Genomic DNA, 24,863 nt, shown 5'->3' with positions numbered 1-24,863 from the left:
CAATGCAGCCAAAACTAAAAAACTAAATTTATTATTAAAAAAACCCTCAAATGTTACAGACTGCATAAAAAGAATCAAGTCCTTTCACTAGGTAATCCCATCCCCAGAAATACAATCTAAGTAGAAAAAAAATGATGAAAATATGTAAAAAGTTGAGCAAGGCTTTTTAACAGTAAGTGATAACAACCTAAATGCTCCCAAACATCTGAACAGGTAGTTTACTGCACATCCAATACACCACAGAATATTATGCACTATTTAAAAAGTAAAGAGTGGGGTAACTAAGTAGTACATGAAAACTGCTTATAAAATAGTAATGAGAAAAATATTTTTTAAATTTATATATTCACCATGATACAACTACGTAAACACTCCACACAGATAAAGCTGGAGGGAAAGGTGGTAGATTTTTAGATGAGCACTTTCTCTACTTCCCTTTCTCTCTTTTTTCAAAAATTCTGTAAATCAACACTTGGAAAATATTTTTGATAGGCACACGACAGGAGTATCAGCACATATGGGGAAAAAAATAGCAAAAACAGCATTTTAAAAAGAAGGCAAATAAAAACGAAGGCACTTGATAACTGCAGGTACAATGTAAGTATGTACCCACCTGGATGACTAATGGGCAAGAGTCCCCAGTGATGGACAGTATCAAAGGAGCAGGACTCAGAGGAGGCAGAAGCTGCCATCCTTTCAGAATTTGGCCTTTAGATTTAAAAATGACTTTAAAACTGCCTTTTACAATCTTTTAAAACTGATTTCCCTAAAGAGGTCTCTAGAGAGATATGGGGAATGTTCTAACAGTGTGATGGAATAATATCAGAGAGCAAAAAAGAGATCTACTATTCCTCTCTGTAATAGGCTTCTCTTTGAAAGATTTCAAAGCAATTATATTATAGTCTTCCTAAGATAAAAAGGATTTCTTAAATGCTTTTTTTTTTTTTTTTTCTGAGCCCCTGCTAAGAAATCAGTTAGATCTCTCATAAGAAGCACTTCAGGGACTTCCCTGGTAATGCAGTGGTTAAGAATCCACCTGCCAGGAACACAGGTTCAATCCCTGGTCCAGGAAGATCCCACATGCTGCGGAGCAACTAAGCCCGTGTGCCACACCTACTGAGCCTGTGCTCTAGAGCCTGCGCTCCACAACTACTGAAGCCTGCCTGCCCTAGAGCCCATGTGCCACAACTACTGAAGCCTGCATGCTCTAGGGCCTGCGTGCCGCAACAACTTAGCCTGCGTGCTGCAACTACTGAAGCCCGTGCGCCTACAGCCTGTGCTCCACAACAAGAGAAGCCACCGCAATGAGAAGCCCGCACACCGCAAAGAAGAGTAGCCCCTGCTTGCCACAACTAGAGAAAGCCTGCACGCAGCAATGAAGACCCAACGCAGCCAAAAAATAAAAAATAAAAAAGAAGCACTTCAGTTCCTAGAATGAAGACAAGACTCGTAAATATTTTTGTTCTTTGATGAAATATGAGGGTGAGATCACCCCGTAATTATCCCTCAGTCACAGTGTAACTAAAGTTCCTGAAAACAGGAAGTTACTGGATCTGTCGGTTAATGGATGACTACTGCCCAGAGTGATATATCAGATCGGGCTGAGATATCAGAGAGGGAATTTCAAAATACATGTCTGGGGATACCGGTATGAATGAGACCAGCAGAAGGAATTTATAATTCTACATACATAATGACTGCTACTGCCTTACACCCCAACGAATTAAACTTGGGGAAAAACTTTCATTTACAAAGAAATGTACAAATTAAAATCGGCTCACTTGCAACATATTACCTCCTCATTTGTACCACATTATCATATAATTGTAACAGCTTTTTGAAAAAATGCTGTTAAATATACATAAGGATTGTCAGATGTACTCCAATTTTGGAAACGTTATTAACTGTGAAAAAATACATCTCAGAATCAAGGATATCCCTGGCAGCGCAGTGGTTAGGACTCTGAGCTCTCACTGCCATGGCCCGGGTTCAGTCCCTGGTCAGGGGACCTAAGATCCCACAAGCTGTGCGATGCGGCCAAAAAAAAAAAAAAAGAATTCAGGATATGCAGTGATAACACATTTATTGGATTTATTGGGAGCCCTTCTGGGCAAGGCACTCTGCTCAGAACTGTGCCATTTGTCACGCACATGATGAAGACAGCTGCTCGGGTGGAAGGCATCAGGCGACTTCCTACAATGGCATGAGCCTGAGGCGCAAGAGCATCGGTCATGTACAGGCTCGGGTTTAGGTGAAAATTCAGGAACTTTGGACAGCAGGAGGAAATATCAAGGTAAAGGGGGTAAAGTGCCAAGATGGGACAGAACTAACAGCAACAACAAAAACAACCCAGAGGGACATCTTTAGCTGTGTACCACATCAAAATGAAGCTCCTGGACACACAGCCAGACCCGGGCAGATAGCACCATCAGATCACAGCCTACCTCCTGGCTGAGCCCAGAGACAGGCTCAGAATCGCTCTCGGGAAGTCAGCAGGGCTGCCTCATCCAAAAGCGCAGGTTGTACGAGGCACAGACAATGCCCTGGATGGACTTTCAGGGGGGACTGAGATGCTATGGAACCCATATTCCCATCCCAGCCCTCTGATCACAGCAACGACCACAGTCCAACAACCTGCAGTGGTTTGAAATTAAATGCGGTGTCTACATGAGCTGGCATCACCCGTTTTTGTCTTTAACGTTCACCACAGTGTGTCCTAGGCACTGACTGAGATCTCTAATTACAAAGTCAAATCATACATTTATTTACCCTTGCTTGTTTTAACTTAATTGGCTAGATAGGGAAAGAAACTCTCTGGAAATTGTCATTCATGTGTTCACAGGTCCTCCTTCCAGTCCCATGAAAAAATGGGACATGGACAGCTGTCTATTTTATGCGTTAGAAAATAGTTCTGCTTAGATCCTTGGCTAGTTTGATCTGGTATTCTTGCACCTTGACTGCTAGTAAGAATATTGCAAGGCTTTTTATAAAGGATATCACTTACATTACTAGAACCATAAAAGGTACTAAAATAAAGCTATAAACGAAATTATGAATAAAATATATATAATGAAGACATATACTTACATGATTATTATATGTAAATTATATATTTTAAATCTTTTTGTATTGTTTTTGCAATATGTTTTTTGTCTGTTTGTTTGTCTTTAGCTATTTATGATGTTTGAAATGGTAAAAAGTACCCAGAATAAAAATTTGTATTCAAAAAAAAAAAAAGAAAATAGTTCTGCAGGAGAAGAGTCAACATCTGCCATCCACCTGACTTACTGGGAGAAGGAAATACCAGTAAATGCTCACTGACTACACTGTTAGTCTAAACTCAGTATGCCATTTCCTCAGTACAGGAAGTCCTTGTATTTTATGACCCACTGTTTTCCTAGAAACCTCATCAGGGGGTAACCGGGTCACTGTTAAGCAGACTGTGAAAATGAGGTAATGTTCACCTGTCAGACTGAGCCAGATTTAAAAGATCGACACAGTGTGGCTAGAAGGGGTTGCTTACAAACTGTGGAAGGGAGTCAATGTGAAATTGGTAATAGCGTTTGGAAAAAGCAACTTGGCAATATAAAAAACTCTACAGTGCACACTGTCTAGCAATTGCGTCTCTAAGCACCTCTAGATGCTTATCTTGGAGAAGTATTTATACATGTCCACAAGAAGGAAGGCATACGAATATTCACTGTCATAATACTAAATGACACTACAGATGATACATGACTTGACAGGCTACGAAACTACAGCACGTCTATTCTCTGAGATACTATTTAGCAATTAAAAAGAATGAGATGAAACCAGGTATATCAGCATGGAAGGCTTTCTGAGATATTGTCAAAGAAAAAAAGCGAGGCAGATGAACACTACGTGTAATAATTTTTTTAATTATGTTAAAAAAACGCACAAAACCAATTTTTGCTTTATATATTTCTCTACATAGGAATACAGTGTGTAAATGCATTCGCAGGACCGAGAAACACACACAGTGGGTCCCAGAGTGGAGGAGACTCAGGGTGGAGGTGGAGTGTTCAAAAGGTACTTGTGCTGTCTGTATTTTCATAAGTATGTATTGATGAGTTATTTGGGGAATTAAATTTACATACCGTTTTTAAAAGTTATTCTTTTATTCACATGCTTTCATTTTCTTCCTTTTCTCAAGTCTTGGCAAATGTCTATAATCAACCAGTGTTTAAGGGCACATTTTCCTCAGCCTGATCTTCTACCCATCTATATACAGATGTCCTCTCCTGCACCTCCCCACAGACCTGCCCACATGGGCTACGTGAGGTGGAATAATCACCGGATTTAGAGTTCTGACAAATAAATATAAAACTGGAGTGGTAAGGAATTACTTACTATTTGAATAAATATAAAACTGGAGTGGTAAAATAATAATATAATATTCCTTATTACAATATATTATATGATAAGATGATTCTTATATTATTTAATATAAGAATATAAATGTTATAGGTTAATATAAGAATCATCTTAATATTTTTCTCTATTTTCCAATCTTATACAATGATCATGTCTTAATTATCTAACTGGGAAAAAGTCTAAACCAGTGATCTCAGTGGGAATGATTTTGCTCCCCCACCCCGGGACATTTGGCAACGTCTGGAGACACTTTTGGTTGTCGTAATTTGGGGAGCGGTTGCTACTGGCACCTAGTGGGTAGAGACCAGGATGCTGCTACACATCCCGCGATGCACAGAACAGCCCCACAACAAAGGGTTATCCAGCTCAAACGTCAACAGTGCCCACGCTGAGAAGCCCTAACCTAAGTACACTGCTCATAAGTAACAAACCCCTATTTATGTTCCACTTACTCACTTTCTTTGTTTCTCTGATTATTTAATAGGTGGAGCGGGGAGCCTGGGGTCATACCTGAACAATGAACTGGTAGATCATAACCAGGCTGACCACCATGGTGATGTTGGCCAACAGGGAGAAGATGGACAGGACTCGGAGGTTTCTGACGAACACCAGAAGCACCAGGAAGGGCAGGAAGGCGAGCATGTAGAGTCTCGAGTCCATGGTGGGCGTCAGGATCACCGTCTCGTTGTTGTGGCAGTTGGTGGTGGTCCCATTGGCTGCTTCTATCACCTAGAACGAGGGGAAGAAAAGCTGCAGGGAAACCCTCTCAAATGACAAAGGCCAGTGGCCCTCCCACCAGAAGGGATTCTTGGCTAACGGCTCAGCGTGTGAAGAAGGCCACATAGAAAGTTAGTGGTCGGTGAACTGTCTTTGGAGATCTTCGTAATTGTTAGCCACCTGAATGTCTGAACTGGATTTGATCACATCTTACCTAAAGACAGGAGGACAGCAAGACATCTTGAGGTTTCTCGACGCCCTGGGTCTCTCTAAAGTATTTTTTTTCTTTTAATTTTCATTTATTTATTTATTTTTTGCCACGCCATGCAGCATGCAGGATCTTAGTTCCCTGAGCAGGGATCGAACCTGTGCCCCCTGCAGTGGAACTGCTGAGTCTTAACTACTGGACCACGGGGGAAGTCCCACGCCCCGGGTCTTTAGATAAAATCAAATGACACTGACACTGTTCTACGTAAAGTGTTAAGATCTCAATTCTTGTGTTGAACAAAACTGGCTTGGAAGAGATCCTAAGCAGGAAGTCCACTCATCTCTTGCCAGTCTCTCTTTTTACCAGGGCCTACCTGTTTGAAGTTGTCAGCCAGAAAGACAAAATAGACACAGCAGAATCCCAGCTGCGTGACGATTAGGAAGAAGTCCACAGTGTGCCTGCAGGTGGGGAAGGAAGGAAGACAAAGATCGTAATGATAGCAAGCAAGAGTGCCAGAGAGACAGGTGTTTGAACAGCGCTTATTCCCAAGTCATCACAGACCCTTCCCATCAGGTGACAAGGATGAGTGTGCCCAGGAAAGAGGAGAAAATGTGCCACGTGTCACTGGTCTAGAGCCTTAGAGGAAGGTGAAGGAGGTGCTATCTGTGTGGTTCCCGAGGTCCCCTTCCTGGCTTCACGTCAGGAGTGCTGCACGCGGTCAGGCAGACTCGAGACAGTCCTGAGACTGCACTGGCCGGGGCGGAGCACATACACCAGGACCACTACCCAGCCCCTTGGCTACCCGCTTCCCATAGCCCTCCTATCCCCTCTCACACTGTTTGTCCTAAAGCTACAGGGAACCCTCAGCATAAAAGCCCAAGAAGTGGACCCCTTCACAGATCTCTTTCTATAACTTGCATCTAAGAACCAACTGACTCTCACATAAGGACACAGAAATTGATGTACCAAAACAGGCTGCTGGTTGAAGCACTGTTACAACAACAGCTGGTAACAACCTAAGGGGTCATCAAAAGGAAAATGATTAAATTATAGGCCATTATGAGATGAAACAGAATACAACAGATAAAAAGAATATGTTAAATCTACATGTGCTGATAAAGAAATGTCTAAGACCTTTAAGGGAAAAAAACAAAACAAGTTTCCAGTCAGTATGCATAGTATGGTAATTAGTATAAAAAATGTTAAGAATGTGTGTATGTTTGTATATATTCAGAAAATTCCAAAAGAAAACCCATGCAACTGTGACCGGGATATACTTTTACTCTTCACTTTATGTAGTCCTATCTTGTTCCAAAAAAAAAAATTTTTTTTAACCAGCAGCACACATTAATTTTATTAAAGGAAGGCAGGGAGGGAGGGAGTAAGGAAGGAGGGGGAAGGTATGGGGCTAGAGGGAAAGAGAGGAGGAGGAGAGAGGAAAAAAGAGATGAAGAAAGGAAGAGGAGAGAAGAAGAGAGGTCAAGAAAGAATCAGCTAACAACCAACCAACCAACAGTGGTCACTTGGCAATCTGGCTTCTCCCAGGCACAGAAAACGACTTTGCTGAAAGAATTACATAATCCTGCATCACAGGAAGAAGCTGACTATGTGTGAAGGTAAAAGTCTCCCTATGACCACAACAAGGAGTTTTTCTGGAGAACATAACTTTAAGGTGATTCAACTTTTTTTTAAAAAAAAGGATTCAGCCCTCGATGTTATCAATTTTCTACATCTACATGTACCGTTTCCTCAAATAGGAAACAAACAGTAGAATATTTCTCTCCAGGCATCTGAAAAGTTACCATAAGGAGAAACTTCCAAACACCTCCCAACCCAGCTCCTGAAACATCTCTTTCCCTAACAAACCCATTTGTTCTGGCTCACCTCACCTCCTCCTTGAAGCCTTCCTTCTCCTGCCCAGTACCCTGCCCTGAAAGCTCCTATCACGTGCGCTTCTCATCTGCCACAGCACGGCGGACAAGAGCGTCTTTAGGGCTCCTCCCTCTCAGGGCTCCTGCGGTGTATTTCTAGCTCATGACTCTCTCTACTGGTATATCCTTTTCCTGATCTCTTGTTCTCAAGATTCCCATGCATCTTTCTCCGTCTATTGGAGTGCCAGGACTACATAATATCCCTCAGGGAAACCCCCCTCCCTATACCTAAAATTGTTTTGTACCACTTATAAGAGTGTGCTTAAATATATCTGTTAACCAAACAAGGGGATGAAATATAATCACTGGTCACAAGCTGTCAAAGCTGGGAGAGCCCTTCAATGTCTTTCAGGGCAGGACCCAAGTTTTACCAATGAGGAAACTGAGGCCCACGGAAAGGAGAGGTCACACAGCCCAGGGTCACACAAATGACCACTGGCAGAGCTAAGCTAGAACTCAAGTCCACAGACCCAAGCAATGCTCTTCTCACGAGCTGCACTGTCTCCCACACCTCACCTCCCTATCCGAAGGCCTCCACACCCGGCGGCCACAGCCGCAAAGAAAAAGGAAACCCATTACCTTCCCCAGTGGGCGTTGTTCCGGAGCCAGGAGACGGGGGTGGCTTCCAGGCCATACATCACCGTCTCCCCATAGTCCACAAAGGGCTTGTTCAGTCTGGGAGGAGGGGAGGGAGAGGAAGGGCAGAGTGCAGGGGTCAGACAACGACAACAACAGAACAAACACAGCTCACGGGAGACCTGGGCCGGTTCCCCATCAGCCACCCTAGGCATACCGCTGAGTCCTGGGTCTGATGCTTTCAAGGAGCAGAAGTCTTATGTCAATGGGACGATTACTTCCCTTATAATTAACAACCATCTGGTAAACCTTTTCAATGGGGTAAATATTACAAAGCACGTAAAACCAGAATGTGGTCTCTGTCCACTGGATATAAGTAAGTGCGACAGATGACAGCAAGCTAAAGAAGAACACAAAAATCGCCAGGGAAAGGCAGTGCTGCGATGACTAGCAGCCACCTTCAGCCGGCACAGAGTCCAGAGTGATCTGTGTTAAGTGCTCACTTTCAGTGTTGGCAACGGAACCCCAAAGGACAATCTGTCACTCGAGAAGTGGCTCGGAGGGCTCTCACCTGCGGCAGAAGTGGTGAGCGCACTTCACCAGGATACCCATGCAGTGCACAGCCACGAGGCCTATCACCAGCAGGCTGAGGGGACCCATCTGCAGACAGGCGTTGTGGGTAAGAGGGGGAGAGACAAGCAGACAGAATTAGAACTGGATTTGCAAATGATCAGAACTTTACTAGGGAACCTTCCAATGACAGAACTTCCGGCAGAGCTTTCGAGAGACAAACGTGCTCACAGAGGTGAGCTGAGTAGGACGGGCATCATCTGAACCTCAGCAGGCCTTCTAGAGAATTAATCTCCCAGAGGAGAATGACACAAGATAAGGCTATTCCGAGACTGTTGCCAATCGGCAGAATAGAAGGCTCCTGGGACTGCGTGGGAAGAAGAGACAGGCTAAGGGGTGGTGGAAGGGGGAGAGTTCTCTCCAGAGCAATGCCACAACACCGTCCTTAGCGGAGGACAATCCCCGTCTCTAAGCTTCTCCAACTTTAAAAGAAACCAGAATGGCTTTGGATAGGCAGCCTATAGGGGGAGAATCATGAAAGGAAAAAAATAAGATTCTCAGAGTTGGCCATCTAAGAGTAGGGCATGGAAGGACTGTGTAGAAAATGGACAGACTTCTGCTACTAACTCATTAGTTAATATTATTGATAGAAACTTCCAGAAACTTTTCAAGTACCTCCTCCTCGCCTCAAAGTAAGCTCCATGAGGAAAGGAATCATTGTCTGTTTTTATTCACTGATAATATTCTAAGAGTCTAGAACAGTGCCTGGCACACAGAAGATCCTCAATAAATATCTTTAGATGATATGTATATGTATAACTGATTCACCTTGTTATAAAGCAGAAACTAACACACCATTGTAAGGCAATTATACTCCAATAAAGATGTAAAAAATATATATATATCTTTAGATGAATGAACACCTGAACTTTGCTTTTTCTCAACTGAATTTGAAAAAGAAAAGCTTCCCATTTTAAAATGTTTTCCATGAAGTAAATGAAAATAAAACCACTGTCTCCTAAAATGTGTCACAATACTTCCTTGCACCGACACAGACCCTTACCAAGATGCCTGCATTTTTCACGGCCAGAGGCAGCCCCAGGAGTCCTGTGCCAATGTTGCCTTTTAATAGGTGGATCAGGGTCTGGAACCATCTGAAGTGGGAAGAAGGCAGACAAGGGCATGTTAACAATAATGAGAGCTAGCATTTACTGAGCACTTAGCACTGTGCTAAGTGCCTTCATGAGTTATCTCATTCAATTTCCAGAACAACCCTATGAGATAGGTATTAACTTCACCTTATGCATGAGGGAGCAACTTGCTCAAGGCCACGTACCTTGAGTGTGAGCCTAGATTCAAACCCAGGCTGTCTAGCCCCTGAGCCCACTCTGTTAGTCACTGGGCTATAAACTCTGTTCCCTGAAGCATCTGAAAAGTCCACCTCTCTTGGAGATTACATCAGAGGGACAGTGGGGGTCTGCAGTCCCTGGTGTACTTTTTATTAAAAAAAAAAAAAAGTCAAATGCCTAAGATTGGAGAAGCCCTCTTCACACAGTCACCTAGTTTATCCTTCTGCCTTGAGGACACAGTTTTCCCTCATCTGTTGTACAGACTGTCCACTTGAAGCTGCAACTGTAAAGTCTCTCAAGTGTCCTCATTATTTTTTCACTCAACAAATACCATCTATAATGTGTAAAACATTGTGTTAATGCAATGGTGGAAATCAGCATGAACCAGATACGGACCTCAGTCTCTAAAAACTAATAAAAGTCTCTAAGGAGATAAAGCAGACACGTTAACAACCACCCAAGGTAGAAAGATCCCTGTCCTTGGAAGAGTCCAGGTACAGTGCCCAGGGAGGGGCAGGGAGGTGAGGGTTTGTAGCGTGCAGAGACCTGAGCTGAGCCCAGCTGGGCCCTACGTAGGGCTCTGTGTGTGTGCCAACAGGGAAGAAGAGCCTGGGAACACTCGCCCAGACACAGGCGTGAGCACCAACACAGAGGAGTGCATCAGCTCTGTGGCCGCTCAGGTTGGGTGAGGGTGGGCATTCCATACAGAATGGGAGCTCCTCAAAGGACTTACGTCAGTGGCCTCATCTTTAGCATTTTCCATCCTCTGTTACTCCAGCAGGATACGGAAAAGATCAAACATGGTACCACAGACTTAATCAGGATTTGGCCCCTGGCACTGTCTGGAAATTCTTCTGTGCAAATAACCTAAATACGTCATAAATGATGCTTCCACATATTTCTTCAAATCTGCAATTCAGTAGAAACTGAAAGCAAGTCATGTGTTAACTTGTAAAGACCGTAATAAATAAGACCCATCTACACTCTCTGGAAAGGAATTTTACTTTCGGTAACCTTTCTCCCTCTATCTCCAGGAAGAAAATCTCTTGACCTTCCTACCGTCTCCCGAGCTTCTCAGACAAGATGAAGAAAACTGCTTCAAGTCTGAATGAGAAGAGGCAAGCGCTCTCCTGGATTAAACTAAAGGACAGTAAGGGTCCAGGGGTGACTCATTCATTATCAGTGGCCAGTGACCAGGAGATTAAGTGCAGGATGATGGACTAAGCAAATTTCTATCTTGGCCAATGTTTAATCCACTTAAGGGCAAAGATAAGCACTGTATCCAAACCACCTGCCTACCAGAGGCCTCCCCAAAATGCCTCTGAGCTGGGTTTCATGGGAGATCAGGTCCCTCCAGCCCTGGCTCTGCCATTAACTCCATATGGCAATTCCCTTCCCTTCTCCGGTCCTGTTCTCTCGTCTGTAGAGTGAGGGGACTGGACCAGAACACCACACTTCAGCTCTGAAACAGCAGGATTCCAGGCAATTGAGCAAAATCATGCTTTTTAATCAATGGCCATGAGCTGGGATTACCCAAACCCATATGACCTATCACAAAATCAACTCCATGGACTGCAGAGTCTTAACTGCAGGGGGTGGGAGGGAGAAATAAGCCTCACACATCTCTGTCATCTCTTTACGCTCCAAATCTGTTCTTGTATACTTGTTTGGTCTTAGGTCCCCTTTATACACTTATGAATTATTGAGGATCCCAAACAGTTTTTGCTTATATGGATTATGTCTGCTGACATATATTATATTATAAATTAAACCAAGAAATTTTAAAACATTAATTTAAAATAACAATAAACCTATTACATGTTAATATAAATAACCAATTTTTAACAAAAAGTAATCTATTTTCCAAAAAGTATAATGTGAGAAGAAGGACACTATTTTCCTTCTTTGCAAATCGCTTTAATGTCTTGTTTCACATCTGGACTATCTACTTCTGCATTCAAGCTGTTGTGATATGTTGTTTTGGTGGAAGTACCTGAAGAAAATCTGTCCTCACACAGACATGTAGTCAGTATGTATCTTAATAGCCTCTTCCGACAATTGTGATAATTTTTCTTTGATACTACACCAAAACTCGACACATGGAGTGTCTTAGAAGCTAGTTGTAATGTGGAATCTGACCTTTTCATCCTCTCTTACACGAAAACCCACTGGTAATCTTGCTCCTTGGATGGATCTTTTACCCACGCACAATTTTCTAACATCGCCCTTTGGTCATCTGGGAAGATACTGATTCCCTGAGCTATGTGGATCTTCCAACTGCTGGCACATTTCATTACACGATATCAAAAAAAGTCACATTCATTAATATCATTCCTAATCTCATCAGAAAAGTCTTTGAGTAGAGGGAAGCTGTCAAGGTCACAGTGCTGGATACCAGTTTTTTTTTTTTTCTGATTTTGCTCGAAAGCTCAAATTTCATTGTGGGCAACAAATACTACTGATTGTTTTTCTTGAGGCGACGGTCTCATTACTGTCATTTTCAAGAAAATGTCTGCCCAGTACTCAGGTCTGAATGACCTATACTTTGTTAGCTGTTCAGTAGAAGTATTTTATTTTTTTCAGTAGAAGTATTGCATGTGTACTTTCCATTTTGGCACACAGAATATTAAAAGACCTGTACCGAAGGGTCAAGATTTAACAAAATTAGTAATTTGACTGCTTCATCAAGGACGTGCTTAAGTGAAACCGGCTTATCCTTTGTATACGTATATGTGTGACGGGGAAAAATACGATGACAAGCATAATTTGGTGCCACCGCCTTGATTTACACTAAGGCGCCAGCAATTTTACCCATCATTTCTTCTGAACTATGACTGCAAATGTCAACACAGTGGAAAAACAAATCGCAGCTTAGTATTATTATGAAAACAGTGTTGACGTCGTGGGCTTCTTAAAATGGTCTTGGGAGCCCTGAAGGGTCTGAAGACCATACTTTGCAAGTGGCTGCTCCAGGTCACCTACAGAAGACCAGTTTCAGTCAACTGGTTTCTCAGCCTGCCAGCCTGGAGAAAAAGTACCAAAGCCTGATCGAGAGCGGTATAATGTAGCTCAATAGGGCAACAAGAAAACTTTGCCCAAAAGAGTAAAAAATGAGGCTGTCATCAAAGCAGTGGACAGCTTGATAACATTCAAGTGTTAGGAGATACCCTCACCAAGCACATCATCATGGAAGCATCTGGGTTCCTATCTGCACCCCTGATTAGGGATTTTTACTGAGCCCTAAACCCTTAGAAGAGCCTGGTGTGTACATGCTTTTTGTACATGGAACGAAGTACATATACTTTGCTTCTTGTACTTCGTTCCATGTACTTTTTACATATTCCCTGGCAGTCCAGTGGTTAGGACGCCACGCTTTCACTGCCAGAGCCCGGATTCAATCCCTACCTGGGGAACTAAGATCCCGCAAGCCTCACGGCCAAAAAAAATAATGACAAAAAAAAGAAAAGAAAAAATAGATATGAAAATCTAGACCCCATACGGCAAGCACTGCGTAGACAAGCTGATGCCTAAGAACAAGGAGCAAAAACTGGAAAGGAAACTAGAGAGAGAGAAGCTTGGAAGAAGTATTTCACAGTAACAAGAGTGACTTCTGAAGGGAAGCTATCAAATGTCATTGGCTGCATCTGACACTCCTTCCACCTGGGGGAAGCCAATTAGGTAGGTAAGGTTAGGGAAAAAAGAGGACAGACAGTCCTCACTGCTGCCAGTTGTGGTCTAAGCAATATTTTCCATCAGCTAACACTGCAAGCAAATGGGGGAATCTAAAATAGCATGCCACAGGAGAAAGAAGTTACGGAGACTGAATCTTTATGAGCAGAAAACCAGCTAGAGGTGGAGAGGGGCTTATAACGTGGGCCAACCATCTCCTCTAGTTCTGAGTTCACGAGGGAAAATGCCCTGCACGAGGAGAGATTGCAGCTGGGTGGAGCTTCACCAGTAATGAACTCCAAGAGAAGCTTCCATGGTCTCCTTGGGCAGTCACAGTGGGACAGTGTGAGTCAAGAACGTAATGGATCCCTCTGTTAAGTCACATCCAACCCACAAGGGAACACAGAGCAGGTGATGGCAAAGCTTGAGGAATAAAGAGAAGGGCTGCAAAAGATGGAATGCTGGGGTCCAGAGAAAATGTCGGGGCTCTGCTGACTTTCAGAACTGAGCCAGACAACTCAGTGGAGTAGAAAACCCTCCTCTGAAACTTTTCATTTGAACAGTGAGTCGGTATAGCTTCACGGGGTAGGGGGGGGTCCTCAATTTTATCTTACATTTGGAAAAACTGAGACCCACAGAGGGCCAAACTCACCCAGATGAGACTTGGAATTCAGTTTCCAGGGGTAAGACTTAAGCCCTCCCAAGGGCATGCAAAGCAGATCACCTTTAACAAGGCCTTGAATGTTTTAAGGGCAGGAGAAGTTATTCCTCCCTCTTCCTACTTCTTCCGCCAAATGTCCCAGTTGATTGGTGATGGGGACGGAAGTCTGGGGGAGACTTTGCAAAGGAGGCTTCCAATTGGACTTGGAGGCATGTAAGGTTCTAGCACAGACGACTCATGGCTCTAAATTAAGAGAATGTTCTCTCTAGAAGTTTTTCTGATGTTCAGGCTCTTACTCGGCACCAGCCTTCTGGGACCACACAGGTGAAATGAACAAAGACTAAGAAACAGACTAGAGAGTGGCAGACAAGAAGCGCAAATCTCAGCACCATTACTCACTCAATCTCTTTACCTCTTACTTTCACCTGTAAAGTAGGGAACTGATAAAAATAGGGGAGCAAAAATAACTCTAATGGAGATTACGTTACTAATACAGAATTTAGGAATACGAACCCCACCCAGGAGCGCAGACAGGAACAGCTACTTACGTTGTGCTGTTGCTTTCCCCGAACCGCTGGTAGGATCCCGGGGAAGAGAAGCTGTTCAGGCCTTCGGACGGACTCTCCTCCGGGCTCACGTCGGTGGAGCTGTAGTCACGGTAGTCCTCGTTCCGAAGTCTCTGCGTGGACATGGTAACTGGGGGGACAGGGGCAGTGCTAAGACCTCCAGTGGCTGGGGCCTTTAGCTCCAAGCCTGGAGTCGGCTCTGGGGCAGAAGCAGCCATTGCCACAGTAGTTCAGTGACAGCTGCACTATGGATTAAGTACAATGAGGTTGCCTGATACCAAGAGAAATGAAAAAGGTACAAAGTACACATGGGCGGGCTGAGCTCTCTTGGCTTCTCCCTCGCAACCTATCTAGTCGGTGCCACACTCATAAGTTTCTAAATTTGCCCGCACACCTGGACAGAGCAAAGGTGAGGCACGGCTTGGGAGGGATGGGGGAAGACGCAGACAGGCACTTCTAGGCATCCTTTCCCATTCCTTAGGTTGGGATTAACGACCCCTTCCTTTGAGCTAATTTCTTGGACCCTGAACAATACTGACATTGTATCTACATCCACCTTCCCCAAGAGCAAGCTCTCAGAGGATGGGAACCTAAATATTCCTAGCTGTATTCTGTTTTTCCTCTACATTTGGTCCAGAAAGAGCCTCTTCTGCATTCCAGAAATCCCTTCTAGATCATCTAATTCTGCTCAAACTTGCCACCAGGCCCCAGAGCCACAGATGACCTTCTCTTTCTCTCTGCCGTGATTTCTGGTATGTCCTATACTCTTTGGAGGTCATCAGTGATGCTCATTCCCTCATCCTAGGACTCTTTTCTTGCAACCAGCCTGCATACTGAGAAATGGCAGCTGAAAGCAGCACAAAGGATGACCAGGAGCATGAGACGTGCTCACCACTGGCCCTTGTAGCAACATCTCCCCGACGCAACCCTTCTCCTTTTTTGCCAATTTTTCAAAAGCTGGTGAAAGAAGAAACCCTTCCTATTGTGTGCTGAGGAAGGATGGTGAGGGTGGTGTCCCATGAGTGGAGTTTTTAATAATTATACACCAGAAAAGAGAAATACAAGGACTTCGCTAAGATACACTATAAGGATACATTTTGAGAGCTGTGTAGGCTCCCAGAATCCCAGAGGCGGTTGCTAAAAGAGCCTTCGGAGGTCACACCAAACTACTCATTTCACAGATGAAGAATCGTTCCCCCAGAAGATGAAGGGACCTGCTCTGCTACAGCCAGGTAGCACCAAGCTGTAAACATACATCCTGACGCCCTGCCTAAATCTGGAAACACCTACTGAATACACTGCCAGTTGCAGTGATGGAATATCATAATGAAAGAGAGTCAACTTCCTCCAAGAATCCGCAGTCAAGTAAGGAAGAAAAGGCTCATGAACATTAAAAATTACCAATAAAAATCCTTCCGACACTCGGCAGACTGGCACAACCAGCTGCCTATAAGGGGCTCTCCCCCAGCACGTGGCTGGATGCCCATCCTTAGTCTGATGTGCTATCTCAGATGCCTGGTGAAGAGACAGGACCTCTGATGGCCGTCACAACACACCGTCCCACCCAACACCCATCACTAGCTGCCAGAGGATAGACAGCTCTGTGTCAAGTGCTCCCAGAGGTCCAGTCCCAAGGGACTCTTTGGAAACGGACCCCACCTAGCACCTGAGTGATCCAAGGTTGATCTCATTTTCTCCCACCAACTATAAGGGAGGAAGGACCCCACGTAATCTCACGAGGAAAGTGCTTCCAAAGCCAGTGAAGGGCTTGGAAGTCCCAGAGAGGATCCTGCCTCACTCCACCACCATAGCCGACTTTGCTAGATATCTAAGTCAGCATCATTTACTCACATGGTGGAGGAATTCAAGGAAGTCATCTAAGCTCTGGGGCAATGAAATTCTTAAGAGGGCCAGGAAACAAAAAATCTGTTTAGTATCTCAATAGGAACAGTTGAAAGCTGCTATTCAGGCAAAAGCAATTAAATTAATTTCTATGAATGTCAGAAGGCCTGGGTGCTAAAGCTGCCTCTAACACCAGTTTGCTCAGTAGCCTGGAACAATTCTCCTTATTTCTCTTGGGTTTTAGTTCCACATGATCAAAAAGACGGGGGTGGGGCTTCCCTGGTGGCACAGTGGTTGGGAGTCCGCCTGCCAATGCAAGGGACGCAGGTTCGTGCCCCGGTCCGGGAGGATCCCACATGCCGCGGAGCGGTTGGGCCTGTGGGCCATGGCCGCTGGGCCTGCGCATCCGGAGCCTGTGCTCCGCAATGGGAGAGGCCACAACAGTGAGAGGCCCGCGTACCGCAAAAAAAAAAAAAAAGGCGGGGGTGTGGGGTACGGTGTACTAAACTATTGCTCTAATATTCCAGGAATCAATTAATGCAATTCTTCATGCAAACAGCAGCTAATTTCTAGTCTCTTCCAATACACCAAAAGCATCTGAGGAACAGAGCCTTCCAGGTGAACCCTGCATATTACTGAGGGAGAGGGACAGAAAACAGGCACTGACAAGTTCCCCAATCCCTCCCCATCAACCAAAAACCACTCTTGCTTACTTGGCACAGACGCTCAATTTATTTCAAACACTGTAAAGAGGCCTCTTTATGTTGTGACCCACAGCAGATTATCACTAAGAAAACTGCTCAGAAAGCAGCTGAAATCTACAGATCAAAAGTCCAATGAACAACTGCAGGATGTGGAAGATGTGGCTTGGCAACTGTGTGCATGTTGAAAAAGGAAAAAGAAATGCTACTTATGGGTTTTAGTTGATAAGCTCAACAGAAATCAATGATATCATAATAGATGCCAATTCAACTAATGCAATTCTTGGTTGCACTACAACAAGAGAGAACCCCAGGGAGATGACAGACTGTTCTTTTTTGCCATACCTTGTACTCTGTTCCAGGCAGCACGCTATAAAGGGGATAATGATAAACTGCGGTATAGCCAGGGGTCAGCACCAAGGTCATGACGGGGAAGAAAACCAGCTAAATGAAGAACGGTTGGAAGCCCTGAGAAGTTTCAACCTGGAGAACTGGCAACTCGGGAGGTAAAAAAACTGTCTTTAAAATCTGTCCTAGGGATCAGATTTGCTCTGTGGAGCCTCAAAGATTACTCAGAAACAGGATCAGTAGGTGGAAAGTAAAGGGAGGCAGGTCCTTGGCTAGACATAAGAAAGACAATTATCAAAAGGAGTTGTCCAGAGCTTCTCTGGTGGCACAGTGGTTAAGAATTCACCTGCCAATGCAGGAGACGTGGGTTTGAGTCCTGGTCCGGGAAGATCCCACATGCCACGGAGCAACGAAGCCTGTGCACCACAACCACTGAGCCTGTGCTCTAGAGCCCATGAGCCACAACTACTGAACCTGCATGCCACAACTACTGAAGCCCGTGTGCCTAGAGCCCATGCTCTGCAACAAGAGAAGCCACCGCAATGAGAAGCCCGCGTACAGCAACAAAGAGTAGCCCCCGCTCGCAGCAACAAAGACCCAATGCAGCCAAAAATAAATAAATAAATTTATTTAAAAAAAAAAAAAAAAGGGAGTTGTCCAGATGGATCGCTCTAGGAGATAGTTCCTTATCCCTGGAAAGCTCCAAGCAGAAGCCCCTCTCAGAGCTGCTAAGCAGGAATTGAAGCACTGTAGAGGGTGGGTGCGGTCACTCCCTGGAGTGCCTTTTAGGGTTCTTTCTGGCAACCAAGGCGTCCTCCTCTTCTCTCTAGCTGTCCCCACTGAGTGCAAGCCTCCATGGACACCTTGCCTTGGGCTCTCCGTGATGAAACCTGGTTTCTACCGTCTAGTGCTATAATTGCCATTTCCTGCCCTGTGGGAGATTTTATTAGACCCTGTTAACTGTCTAAATGAGTATGGACAGTTAATATTTAAGAGTCGTAATATTTAAGAGCTCAAGACCAGCTCCTCCTTCAGGTTCTTGAGGACAATGGACAGAGTTTATACAATATGTGTGGCCCATCAACACAAAGTAAAATCTCCATAAGATATTTAGACTCAAAAGAGTGTATTAAGGGACTTCCCTGGCAGTCCAGTGGTTAAGACTCCACACTTCCAGTGCAGGGGGCGCGGGTTTGATCCCTGGTCAAGAAACTGAGATCCCACATGCCACGTGGCACAGCCAAAAAAAAAAAGTGTACTACATAAGAAAAGTCTGCATGTTTACTGGCAAACATATATATGTACATATTGTTTTTTTCAAGTGTACATTCAACCAAAATTGCATTGAAATACCAACTATTTGTATAACCCTGATAAATTTCCTTATATAAACTATTTTTAATTAGCAATATTCTCATTATTTTAAGGTTTTGTTCCACTTATTTTATATCTACTCTTCCTTGAATCTACGCAGTACACACACTGATGATCTTTAGTTGTAATATAGTAATATAATGGTCCATCATTATATTAATAAAATAATTTGCTTCACTAGCTCCCAACTGTTGGCTTTTGAGCTTTTTTTTTGGACTATCTTACATCATAGCTAAAAAAATTCCTACAAATAGTTTCTAGTTTTCAAGTCATATCCTTGGAGTAGAGCTAGATGAATCGGCTTTTCTATGGTTATCACCATACAAATGACTGAACTAACATACAGTGTCACTAGCAATATATGGACATGCCTATCTTTTCATAACCCTGCCAACTTTGGATTTTACCTTTTTTTTTTTTTTTTTTTGGGCCACACTGTGCACGCAGGTTGTGGGATCTTAGTTCCCCGACCACGGATTGAACCTGGGCCCCAGCAGTGAAAACACTGAGTCTTAACCACTGGACTGCCGGGGAATTCCTGGATTTTATCATTTTTATTTTTGCTGTTTCTGATGAATGGGTGGCTCCTTGTATTTATTTTATTTTACGTTTCTTTAATTTCCAACAAAGACCACTGATAATAAAAACTGTAAGAGCATCTTTCCCCCACCTACCAGACTCATACTTTTGGAAATACTAAACTCATTTTTGAACTTACTTTTGAATATACTAAAATGTTCTCAAGATAGCTATTTAAGACTTAGTGATTAAATTCTATTCCAAATTCAGTACAATAAACAAGATAAATTCCAATAACGGAAGGAGAATCCATCTGTATGACTTTGTAGGTCTCTTTCAGGGCACACGGGAAGGTCGGGGAGAGGAAAGGAGAGGAGGGGAGGGAGAGGCAGTACTAAAGTGTTAGCTTCATTACTAAAATTTAAACAATACTTCTAAGGGTGACTTGTAAACACATAAAAAATTATCCTCTAAAAACCATTAGAACTAATAAGTTCAGCAAAGTTGCAGGATATAAGATCAATATACAAAAATCAGTTGTATTTCTTTGTACTTTCAGTGAACAATTTGAAAACAAAATTGAGAAAACAGTTCTATTTACAATAGCATCAAAATGAATCAAATATTCAGGAAGAAATTTAGCCAAGTAGGTGTAAGACTTGTACATGAAAACTATAAAACATTGTTGAAAGAAATTAAAGAAGACCTAAATAAATGAAAAACATCCCAATATTCATGAATTAGAAGATTTAATACTGTTAAGATGGCAATATTCCCTAAATTGATCCACAGATTCAATTGAATCCCTATCAAAATCCCAGCTGCCTTTCTGCAGAAATTAACAAGCCAATTCTAAAATTCATATGGAAATTCAAGAGGCCCAAATTAGCCAAAACAATTTTGGAGAAAAAGAACAAAGTTGGAGGACTTCCCAATTGCTACACAAAGCTACAGTGACCCCAAGACAATACAGTATTGGCATAATGACAGACAGATAGATCAACAGAATAGAATTTAGAGTCCAGAAATTAACTCTCATACCTACGGTCAATTGATTTTTGACAAGGGTGCCAAGACAATTCAATGGAGGAAAAAATAGTCTTTTCAACAATTGACACTGGGACAACTGGATATCCACGTGCAAAAGAATGAAGTTGTAACTCTACCTCACACTATATATAAAAATTAACTCAAAATAGGTCAAAGACCTACATGGAGGGGCTAAAACTATAAAAACTCTTATTAGAAAACATAGGTATAAACTTTTGTGACCATGGATTAAGCAGAGTTTCTTATATACGACAGCAGAAGCACAAGAAAAAATAGGTAAATTAGACCTAATCAAAATTTAAAATGTATATGCCTCAAAGGATACCACCAAGAAAGTGAGAAACAACCCACAGAATGGGAAAAACTTTCTGCAAAATATTACACTTCAATAATAAAGTGAAAACCCAATTAAAAAATGGGCAAAGGATCTGAATAATATTTCACCAAAGATGTGAAAATGCCAATAATCATCTGTAAAAATACTCAATATCCTTAGCCGTCAGGTAAATGAGAAACAAATATCACAATGAGATACCACTTCACACCCACCAGCATGGCTAGACTCAAAGACAGATAATAATAAGTATCCGCAAGGATGCAGACAAATTGTAGAGGGTTCCCTCTTACACTGCTGGTGGGAATGTAAAATGGTGCAATCACTTTGGAAAACAGTCTGGCAGTTCCTCAAAAGGCTAAACATAGTTACCATATGATCCAGCAATGATTCCACTCCTAGGTACATACCAAAATGAAAATGTATGTCCATAGAAAAACATACACACAAATGTTCATAGCAGCATTGTTCCTAGTAGCCAAAAAAACCCCTGATAAATGGATAAATGAAATGTGGAATATTCATACAATGGAATATTATTCAGCAATAAAAAGAAATGAAATACTGATAGATGCTACAGCACAGATGAACCTTGAAGACATTATTCTAAGGGAAAGAAGTCAGTCACAGAGGATCATATAGTGTATGATTTCATTCATATGAAAGTTCAGAACAGGGAAACCTATAGACAAAAAGTAGATTAGTAGTTGCCTAGAGTTTGCGGTAGGGAGTAGGGGTGACAGCTAAAGGGTTCAGAGTTTCTTTTGGGTGATGAAATGTTCTAAAATTGATTGTGTTGACGGTTGCACAACTTTGTGAGTTCAGTGGAAAAGCTATTGAATTGTACACTTTAAATGGATGAATAGTATGCTATGTGAATTATATCTCAATAAAACTGCTAAAAAAAAAAACAGATTTCTGGGCCCAATCTGATTCAGCCTGAGCATTTTAATTTTAATGAGCTTCTTAGATGATCCCGATTACAGGCAGATTTATATAACGCACTATGAAAAAAAACATATAGGGCTTCCCTGGTGGCACAGTGGTTGAGAGTCCGCCTGCCGATGCAGGGGACACATGTTCATGCCCCAATCCGGGAGGTTCCCACATGCCACGGAGCGGCTGGGCCCGTGAGCCATGGCCGCTGAGCCTGCACGTCCAGAGCCTGTGCTCCGCAACGGGAGAGGACACAACAGTGAGAGGCCTGCATACCGCAAAAAAAAAAAAAAAAAAATATATATATATATATATATATATATATATATATGATCTTATGATAGGTATACCACAGGCCTCACCTCCTACCAAAGTTCATGGATTGGTGATAATACGCAGACTAAAAGTGCTACCTATTATTCTGAAACAATTACATTCTCTGGAACCCAGAGAAACAGCGAATTCTCTAGATATACGTTCTCTTCTCTGTTGCTGGAATTCCAAAAACACGAACAAGGACACAGACTGTGTTCCTATATGTGGTCTACAGGGAGGGAAGTGAACATTTCTGACATCCACAAGATTTATTGTAGAGGACATCAGATAGGACTCCATCCGATCTACCAAAAAAGTACATTCCCTAACTTGAGACTCCTGCCTGAGAGGCTCTGGTGCAAGGACAGCCGCAAAACAGCTGCTGACATCAGCAGGCTCTGCACGGAAGCAGCTGAAAGAGCAAACACACTCACTTTTTACCCACAATTATAAAAACCTCTAAATGTTAGGACCAGGCATGACTGACAGGTAACCAAGCTCCAGTTTCCCATTTATAGGTGAGAAAACCAAGCCCCCAGCTGGCTAACAGTTTGGGATTAGAATACAGCATATCCGATTCCTAGTCCAGTGTTCTTCCTAACACACCATCTATTCTCCCCAAAATCTCCCTGGGAACAAAGCTGGGGCAGGATTAGGTCTACAGGGGGAATCCTGAATAATAAAAAGTACATGAGTTCAGAGCCTAGTTGTGTGACCCTGATCTCCCTTTGTCTCAATTTCCTCATCTGAAAAATGTCATTGAGAATGCTTACATAAAAAAAAAAAAAAAAAAGAATGCTTACATCACAATATTGTTACAAGGTAGAAGGAAAAGATGTTAATTATGTTGCCTGGTACATAATGGACCCTCACTAATGGCAGCAACTGTGTTATTACCAGAGAGAAGTTCAAGGACGGAAGTCAGAAGTTCAAGTCAGGGAGTCACTACACAAATAAAGCGCTGCAGGACTTCCTCCATTCCATCACTCTGGAGAGCTGAGCCAGGTCTCCATCTCGGAAACAGTGATCTATGTGCCAAGAGCATCCCAGTAACCCATGTAGACAGATTCCTGAACTTCATGGAAAAGGGAAGCACAGAGGAGTCTTTCCTACTAGAGAGGGTCATTGAGAACTGGCCCCGGGTGTCAAGGATTCCAAGAGAAATGTATGGAAGGAAAAAGAAGAGACAGCACCAAATACAGCATCAGGAGGTTTCTCTTTTGGCATATGCAGAATATCCTATCCACTGGACCCCACACTCATTAAATAGAGACTAGTTTTGTGTGCTCAGACCCAGTAAGGCCCGGCCAAAGGAAGGAGGTACAAGATTCCGCCAAGATCTGGGTTAAGACAATGTGAGCTTCCTCTATGGGAAAAAGAGAAAGCTAGCCTAGGACTCAGTGGGTAGTCACACACCTCTGGAAGAAAGTATGAGGACCAGTCAGCAAAAGTAGAAACCAAAGTCCACTCACTCAGCCCAGCTCTAGGATCTCACTTCAGGTCAGGATGGAAAGAAAGAATATACCATTAACAGCAATGACTCTTCAGCATCTGACCCTGGAAGAGGTATCAAGAACTTAAAGAACTGAGACACTCACTGGGGAAGAGAGGAGGGATAAAAGGAAAGAAAAAGTGGAATATTTAACATGAGAATTGTTATCTGAGCAAAGGGGAAAAATAAAGCATTCACAAAAGTGCACCTCGGTTCCATCTACTCTACCTCACATTCCACATGCTAACAAGTCCAGTCCTAGAATTTCAAAGAACTTCTGAGTTAGAAGAAAACTGAATTTTTTTTTTTTTTTTTTTTGCCGTACGCGGGCCTCTCACTGCTGTGGCCCCTCCCGCTGCAGAGCACAGGCTCCGGACGCGCAGGCCCAGCAGCCATGGCTCACGGGCCCAGCCGCTCCACGGCATGTGGGATCCTCCCGGACCGGGGCACGAACCCGTGTCCCCTGCATCTACAGGCAGACTCTCAACCACTGCGCCACCAGGGAAGCCCGAAAACTGAAAATTTTATCTAGTCTGACCCTCTACCCAACACAATGACCTAATCTACAACATTCCCAAAAGTAATTGCCCAGTGACAATGACCTCCAGAGACAGGGACTGCCATGTTCTGTGTTGCAACATGCTAGAGTGCTAATTCTTTTAAAGTTCTTATGCTCACCCCCAAACCACTTCCTTTATGGTACTTCCATCCACCGTCCCAGTTGTGGTCTCTGGAACATTACAAAAGAAATGGAATCCACCTCCTTACACTGCCTTTAAAATAGACAAAGCTCTGAGCACTTCAAGCTGCCGCAGGGATGAGGCCAAATGAACAGATACATGCTTTAAAGGGTAAACAAGGACTCAAGAGCAGACAATTATAAATGGCACAATCAGAAAACAAAGGGAGAGAGACTTAATATGATCATCAGAGTAGGCTCTGTTGCATAAGGCCTCCACCCCAAACAGTCTCAAACCCAGAGGGAATGGTTAAGTCTTTTGTGTCCTCTTAACTTCAGGAACATCTTTTAAAAACACACACTCTAAACATACAATCACGTTAATTACTGTAGACTAGCCTCTCAACAAGAATCAAAGAGGGCCTTGATCATATTTAAAATAATAAAAGTCAAAACCATTTTCAGCTATCAGCATTTAGCTTAGATATAATACAGAGATAGGTAGAAAGAAGAGGTGGATTTCATGATAACCTAGAAATAAGTAGAGAAACTGCTTCCTGGACAACTGAATTAAACCTTTTTGCAAGGGAAATACTAATATACAGGGAAAAAATCTCTCTGAATAGACAAC

The 24,863-nt window shown here is 43.0% G+C and overlaps 1 protein-coding gene across 5 annotated transcripts in view; it reads right to left on the bottom strand.

Moving 5' to 3' along the window:
- SLC36A1 (solute carrier family 36 member 1) overlaps window positions 1-24,863 on the bottom strand; it is a 166,850-nt gene that overhangs the window by 140,628 nt on the left and 1,359 nt on the right. For all 5 annotated transcript variants that reach the window (XM_067732329.1, XM_067732330.1, XM_067732328.1 and 2 more), the window contains 6 exons: window positions 14,625-14,772; window positions 9,461-9,551; window positions 8,399-8,487; window positions 7,831-7,926; window positions 5,694-5,778; window positions 4,906-5,124 (listed from right to left, as the gene is read on the bottom strand). In XM_067732329.1, the coding sequence (XP_067588430.1) occupies window positions 4,906-5,124; window positions 5,694-5,778; window positions 7,831-7,926; window positions 8,399-8,487; window positions 9,461-9,551; window positions 14,625-14,767 (723 nt within the window). In that variant the 5' untranslated portion in view covers window positions 14,768-14,772. The remainder of the gene's footprint in view (window positions 1-4,905; window positions 5,125-5,693; window positions 5,779-7,830; window positions 7,927-8,398; window positions 8,488-9,460; window positions 9,552-14,624; window positions 14,773-24,863) is intronic.

Source organism: Pseudorca crassidens, chromosome 3 (genome assembly GCF_039906515.1).
Source record: "Pseudorca crassidens isolate mPseCra1 chromosome 3, mPseCra1.hap1, whole genome shotgun sequence".
Taxonomy (NCBI): Eukaryota; Metazoa; Chordata; class Mammalia; order Artiodactyla; family Delphinidae; genus Pseudorca; species Pseudorca crassidens.
This window is presented reverse-complemented; position numbering and strand designations above follow the sequence as displayed.